Raw genomic sequence first — 6,578 nt, forward strand, 5'->3', positions numbered from 1 at the left:
GTTGGGGGCCAGGTTTCCTTGAGGGTGAGGGTCTAAATTGGTTTCTTCCTAGACAAGGCCAGTACTCAGCCAAGTCCACCTGTTTTCCTCCTGGGCTCCTCCCCCTTCCCCGGCTGCTCCCGGGAGCGCCGTCCCAGGAGGGGAGGGCGTACCACTTGGTCCCAGCTCCCAGTGTTTGCCCTGGAGTTAATGTTTAGCTCAGCCGATTCCCTCCCCCCAGACCTGGAGCTCTGCTTCCCGGGCAGGCGGGCGGCTGGCTGTGGGGTGTGGGAGCCCAAGGCCCACACAGGGAGGCATCCCGGGCCCCGGCTTTCTGCGCGCCCCCACCTGCTCCTCCCAGCGCAGGCCCACAGTCCTCCACGCTGGGCCCGCAGCTGTGCCCATGTGTTTGCAGGGAGTCCTATGAGGACCAGCCCTGAGGGCCTGGGTCTGGGTGGCCGGGACGGCGGCATGTTCAGGCGAGGACACGGAAGTGCTGAGTTCCCCTGTGGCTGCTGAGGACTGGCTGACACGGGCGCAGGGCAGCTCAGACGCGGGGCTGGGAGAATGTTGGCGGGACTGATCCCAGAACACAGGATAGAACTGGGGGCTGTGCGGGCGGGTGCACATAGTGCCGTGTGAAGGGGACGGTTTTCGAGGCGAGGGAGGAACGCCTCACTTGGTGAAGGGTTTCAAGCAGCTGGCATGGGAAACCCAGCATGCGGGGATGTGGACGACGTAGAGCGGGTCCTTCCTGGAGAAGGTGGCGTGGGGCGACTGCCCAGCGTGTGCATGAGGAGTCGGAAGGACTCAGACTTTTCCTCCACTTTCTCCAACGCCGTTTCCCCGGGAGGCCTGGGGTCCTCTGGTCAGCATCGTCGGGGGTGAGAGTCGCCACTCGACCTTTCGGTGCGTTAGGTCACTTGGGACTGCTGTCCGTGCTGTCCCAGGTCGCCGGCTCCCAGGCACAGCGCTCACCATCATGCAGGCTCGAGCCTCCTTAGAGTGGGCACAGCCGGGAGGGCTGCCTCCCCAGCCCAGCGCTGTCTGCTTCCTGCCCAGCTGCTCCTGGAGCCCCGCGCCCTCCTCGCGTGGCTCCGTCCTCCCCGCGACCTCAGCGTCCCTGTGTGGGGCTGGCTCCTTTGACCTGGGCCACAGTCTCTGTTCTGAGCAGCTGCTGGGCCCTGCGGTCTGAGCCGCCTGGGAAATCTGGCCGGGCCGGCCGCAGGGCAGGGTCCCTGGGAAGGAAGCAGACGCCTCAGACACCCAGTGCTGTGGCCACAGCCCCTCAGCCATCTGTCCAGCTTCTCCCGTCAGCGCGTCTGCTGTGAGACGGTCACCCCTCCAGACCTGTTGCTGCTGTTGCAGGGACGGGAGGACACGACGACGGGTCAGTGAGAGGAGAGGGGCCTCCAAGAAGGCCCTGGCTGAGTCTCGGGTTTCATCACCACAGCCCTGCCCCTGCCCCTCCTCCCCGCTCCCCCACTTGGCGCCTGGTGGCTACTTTCCTTCGCAGGAAACATCTGCGGGGAGGCCAGGCGCAGGGGTTACTGGAGGACGTTGGCCAGTGCCATCACCAGTCCTGTCACTTGAAGCAGTGTAGGCTCTGGCCCTGCCCGCCACCGTCCTGACTGCCCCCACCCCCCCCTCGGCCACCAGGGAGTCTAACAAAGAAGCTGTTTGCTGGTCAGCCCAGAGGAGTGCGCTGGGAGGGAAGGGGTGTGTGTCGGGTGGGGGAGCGGCGCTGTGGCCACAGCCCTCGGTGGCCACTCCGCCTGGGTGGGGGCCGTGAGTCACGGTGTCGTCCGGAGCGGAGGTGGCACACAGGGCTGGGCTGGGCGGTGTGCGGGGCAGACGGGCGCAGAGCTGGGCGCTGGTGCCTGCCCTGGAGCAGCGCAGCGTGAGCCACTCTGTCTGAGTAGCCGGCGGCCGCTCTCTGCGCTCAGCTGGGGGCACCCGCTTCCCATGCAGCTGGCTGTCCCCCGGGGCCTGCGTTCAGACCTCGCTGCTCCGTGCACCTGCCGTGGCGGCGGCCCCTCCCGGCTCAGCTGGCACCTGGGAGTGGCTGTGCGCACGGACCGGGCGCGGGGCTCCACGACCTCCCCGGTCACCGTCCGTGGGCGACTGGCCAGCAAGCCCGTCCCGTCCCGAGAAGCGTGCTGACCACACCCTCCGTGGGTGAAGTCTGTGCTGGGAACGGAGCCCGGAGAGGCCAGGAGGCCAGTCAGGGGCGCGGAGCCGAGGCCGCTTGTCCGCGGTCGGCCCAGCGGGCCCAGCTGGGTCCAGCCCGAGGGGACTCGGAGGAGAGGGTCGCCTGGGGAGCAATGGACTCTTTGACGGAATGTGGGGTCCTCTGGAGCCTCCTGCTGGAGCAGGGCCGCCAGCCCTCGCGGTGGGACCCGCCGAAGGTGACCGAGGGGCCCCGTGGCCGGCGTGGATCTGAGGAAATCCCGGCCGTGAGTGTCACCCCCTTTCTCTCTGTCTGTGTGGCCGTTCTGCCCGCCCGTCACCCCCCCAGCCCTGCTCCCCGAGGGCTCCAGACCTGACAGCCCCGGAACCAGAGTGTGCTGTTAACGTAGGCGAGCCTTGCCCTTAGGAGATGGCTTTCAGAGCATGGGGCGCGCTCGAGGCTCGAGGGGCGAGGGCTGGCCCACACCCAGCCTGCAGCCCGGAGAATCGGGCGTTACCTGTGAGCCTGGGCGAGGGAGCTTCTGTACAAGCGGCCTGGGGCCCTCAGAGGTCAGGCCGGGTCCGGCCTCCTTTCCCCAGCTCTGCTCCGAGGCGAGGAGCGGGGACTGGCAGCCTGCCCGCCCTCCCTCCCCCGGAGCTCCCACTGGGCACGAGAGCAGCGGGGCGACAGGTCAGTTCGGAAGGAGCATCAGGAGGAGGATTTGCGGCTCCGGGACGCCTATGTCCAGTTCCACCCGAGGGGTGGGGCCGCCCGGGAGGCACGTCCTCGGGCTGATGTTGGGGCTGGGCTGCACGGAACACACACCCCTTATGTGCTTCTAAGCACGCAGTGCAGGGGTGCTGAGTACGTCCACATCGTTGTACAACCAGTTTCCAAAGCTTTCATCTTGCAGAGCCATAGCCCTCTGGGTCACCCTTAACAAGGAGGCCGCCACATGGTGGGAGCTGAGCGGCTGACACGGACTCGGCCTGGGAGGCGGGCCCGTCCGCCCGTCCCAGGGACTGTGCTGACCACCTCTCGCTTGTGAAGTTTCATGCTGGGTGCAGGGCCGCGGGGGAGAGCAGAGGCCAGTCCGGGCCTTAGCTTCCTCGGCGGTGATAGGCGGTTGGGTTAGATCGTCTACCCCCTAAAACGACCCGCCTGTGGGCATGGAAGGCTGTTGGGCAGCACAAAGCAGGTGGACATCGCATCCCCACGAGTGAGTTCGGATGGGCGTCTGCTGTTTGCTCAGCACAGCGACCCCGAGGCCGGGTGCGGTTGGCTCAGATGGCAGCGTGGCTCAGGCCGCCGTGGCTCAGGCCACACGCCCACTCAGTGACCACATTCCTTGGGCAAGTGGCCTCACTTCTTTGTGCCTCGGCTTCCCCATGTGTAAAATGGGGAAATAAGCATCCCGCGGGCAAGTGAAACGCTGTGGGTGGAGGTTCTGACAGTGCTTGGCGTGTGGAAATGGCTCACCACACGTTAGCTTGATGGGGCTCTGGGGGCCACGTACACGTGATGAGGAACTCGGTGGTGGTCAGCAAGGGGTCCGTGTGGACTCTGCTCGGTGCGGCCAGAGGCGTTGGGATTGGACGCCTCGGCATCTGTCTGGCAGTAACGTCTGGCCGGGGCGTGTGGGGTTCTGGGGTCTTGTCTCGCCCAGAAGGCACGGGAGTGGCTGCTTCCGGGCACTCACGCCCAGTGGCCCGACACTTGGCTCAAGCACCTGGCAGGTGATTTTCAGTTTGGGACTCTGTGCGGTCAGTAGCAGGGTGTCCACTCTGACCAGGGCAGCTCATGTTCTAAGCAAGACAAACCAGTTTAAAATCCATGCGAACAGACCGAGCAATGGACAGCATCCGGGTCCTCTCTTCCGGAAAACCTCCCTGAACTGCAGCCATGTTGTCTGTTCTCTCTGCTCCCTGGAGTGCGCCTGTCCCCCGGCGCAGGAGCCGCTCGGCCCCTGGCTCAGGCGGCCAGGGAGCCTCTGGCTGTGGTCAGGCCACAGCCTCAGCTTCCTCGCGGGCACCTGGCTTTGCAGAAAGAAAAAAATGGACAGTCCAGAGCCCATGCCACTATCGCAACAGCTGTATGCCATTGGGTTCCTAGAAAAATGGGCCAGAAAGTGGGAATGGCCTAGACCAGTGATGGCGAACCTATGACACGCGTGTCAGAGGTGACACGCGAACTCATTTTTTTGGTTGATTTTTCTTTGTTAAATGGCATTTAAATATATAAAATAAATATCAAAAATATAAGTCTTTGTTTTACTATGGTTGCAAAGATCAAAAAATTTCTATATGTGACACGGCACCAGAGTTAAGTTAGGGTTTTTCAAAATGCTGACACGCCGAGCTCAAAAGGTTCGCCATCACTGGCCTAGACCCAGCTCCCGCGTCACCGGACGGTCTGACTGCACGAGTGTGTCCTGCACAGCGGGCCGCAGTGTGCCCGGTGGCGTGCCGCGCTCCCGCTGCCATGCATGGCTCTCCCTGCACCAGGGCTTTATGGTCATCGCTGGTGCCTTTCATCTCCAGGGCACGTTCCTTTTTCTTTTTTAAGATCGTGAGCTTGGAGCAGGGTTTTAGTGTATTCATGGGGCTCATGGTATTTCCAAGGAGGATTTGCTAGGGCAGTTTATGGGTATGAGTCTGCACTGAGGCACCGAAAAGCTAGGTGGGCACAGGAGCGGCTGGAGGCACAGTGGTGGGAGGAGGTGAGCGCTGGACCAGGAATCGAGAGATCAGCCCCTGACCAGCTGGGGCCGCGGACAGGGGAGACGCTCTCGCCTCAGCTTCCTCGTGGCTCATGTAAGTGCTGGGTTCGCTAATCTTGCGAAGGATGGTGCGGGCTGAGCTCAGGTGCCTCTAGTTGCTTTTAATTCCTTCTGAAGTCTCTACTGCAGCGGTTCTCAACCTGTGGGTTGTGACCCCTTTGGTGGTCGAACGACCCTTTCACAGGGGTCGCCTAAGACCATCCTGCATATCAGGTATTTACATTACGATTCATAACGGTAGCAACATTACAGTTATGAAGTAGCAACGAAAATAATTTTATGGTTGGGTCACAACATGAGGAACTGTATTTAAAGGGCCAGAAGGTTGAGAACCACTGCTCTACTGTGTGCCCAGCTGCTCGTCCTGTGGGTGGTTTGCCAATAGTCTGTGAAAGTGCGAGTCCCTGAGAAAACGCTGGCCTGTGACACTGTGCGGGTCTCGTGTGTCAGGATGTTTTTCCATCATGAGTGTCACGCACAGCGAGCGCCCACCATCAGTCGCAGCAACTTCTGAGGCGGGCGATGGGCACGTGGCACGCTGAGTCCTGCGGGGGGACGGGGCGCCCGGGCTGCTGCTTCCTGCTGCTGAGGCAGAGGAGCAATAGCTGACATGGTCCCGGGAGCTTCCGGGCGGCCGCCCTCTGCCTGTGTCTCTGGCTGTAACGTGGGCCCTGCTCCGGGCATTTGACTTTCTCACTGACGGACATGGGACTCAGAGCCTCTCACAGCATCGTTCTCTCCACACGATGTCCCCGCCCTGCGCCACGCCCTCTGCCTGCCCTGGCCACCTGGGCCCGTGGGACAGCAGAGCCTCGCTGTGCCTTTAGAACACGCAAGCAGGTGCTCCTCCTGCCCCTTCCTCCCCACCCCACAGAGCTGGGAGCACCCCCTGACCTCGGCCGTTGTCGTGCAGGTGTTAAGCCCCACTTACAAGCAGAGAAATGAAGACTTCAGAAAGCTCTTTAAGCAACTTCCAGACTCGGAGCGCCTCATTGTGGGTGAGCGGGTGACTGGGTTGGGGCGGGGGGCGGGGGGGAGGCCAGGAAGGAAGTCTGGGAGCTCTGGGACCTCACACGGCTGCTTCTGTCTAGAGATTCCCAAGTAAGAGCCAAGGCCGGTGAGAAAGGCTGTCTGGGAACAGGGAGAGGGGTGCCCAGAGCGCTGGCCCCGGGCTGAGCACTGCGGTGGTGCCTCAGAGAGAGCCGACCTGGAGGAGTGGCTCCCACCCTCACCCCGCAGATGGTCGTCGGAGAAGGGCGGGTACTTGTGGGTTGGAGCGGGGCATTCGGGGATGAATAGGCCTTTCTGCCGCCTCTCATGCCAGCCGTTCCTCTGCCTGCAGGCAGTGGTGTGTCTCACGGCCTCTTTTTCCCGAGGATGAGATGCCAGGGGTTCCTTGGCACTAGTTCAGACCTGGTCAGTGTAGGCAGGTGCCCGCCCCCATGCGGGGAGGGCAGGTGCTTCCGGAATCTGAGCCCCCCTCCCCCCACAGACTACTCCTGCGCACTCCAAAGAGACATTCTCCTTCAGGGCCGACTCTACCTCTCGGAAAACTGGATCTGCTTCTACAGCAACATCTTCCGCTGGGAAACTCTGGTAAAGACCGGCCTGCTCCGCGGGCGGTCCCCTGGGCTGGGCTGGGCTGGGCGC

The 6,578-nt window shown here is 62.9% G+C and overlaps 1 protein-coding gene across 4 annotated transcripts in view; it reads left to right on the forward strand.

Annotated features, from left to right (window-relative positions):
- The window catches only part of GRAMD1B (GRAM domain containing 1B), an 81,523-nt gene that overhangs the window by 47,626 nt on the left and 27,319 nt on the right, over window positions 1–6,578 (forward strand). For 2 of the 4 annotated variants that reach the window (XM_014537659.1, XM_014537657.1), the window contains 2 exons: window positions 5,803–5,926; window positions 6,421–6,524. In XM_014537659.1, coding sequence (XP_014393145.1) covers window positions 5,803–5,926; window positions 6,421–6,524 — 228 coding nt within the window. The remainder of the gene's footprint in view (window positions 1–5,802; window positions 5,927–6,420; window positions 6,525–6,578) is intronic. The other 2 variants (XM_014537656.1, XM_014537658.1) reach the window with 1 other exon arrangement.

This window comes from Myotis brandtii, unplaced genomic scaffold (assembly GCF_000412655.1).
Source record: "Myotis brandtii unplaced genomic scaffold, ASM41265v1 scaffold181, whole genome shotgun sequence".
NCBI classification, from domain to species: Eukaryota; Metazoa; Chordata; class Mammalia; order Chiroptera; family Vespertilionidae; genus Myotis; species Myotis brandtii.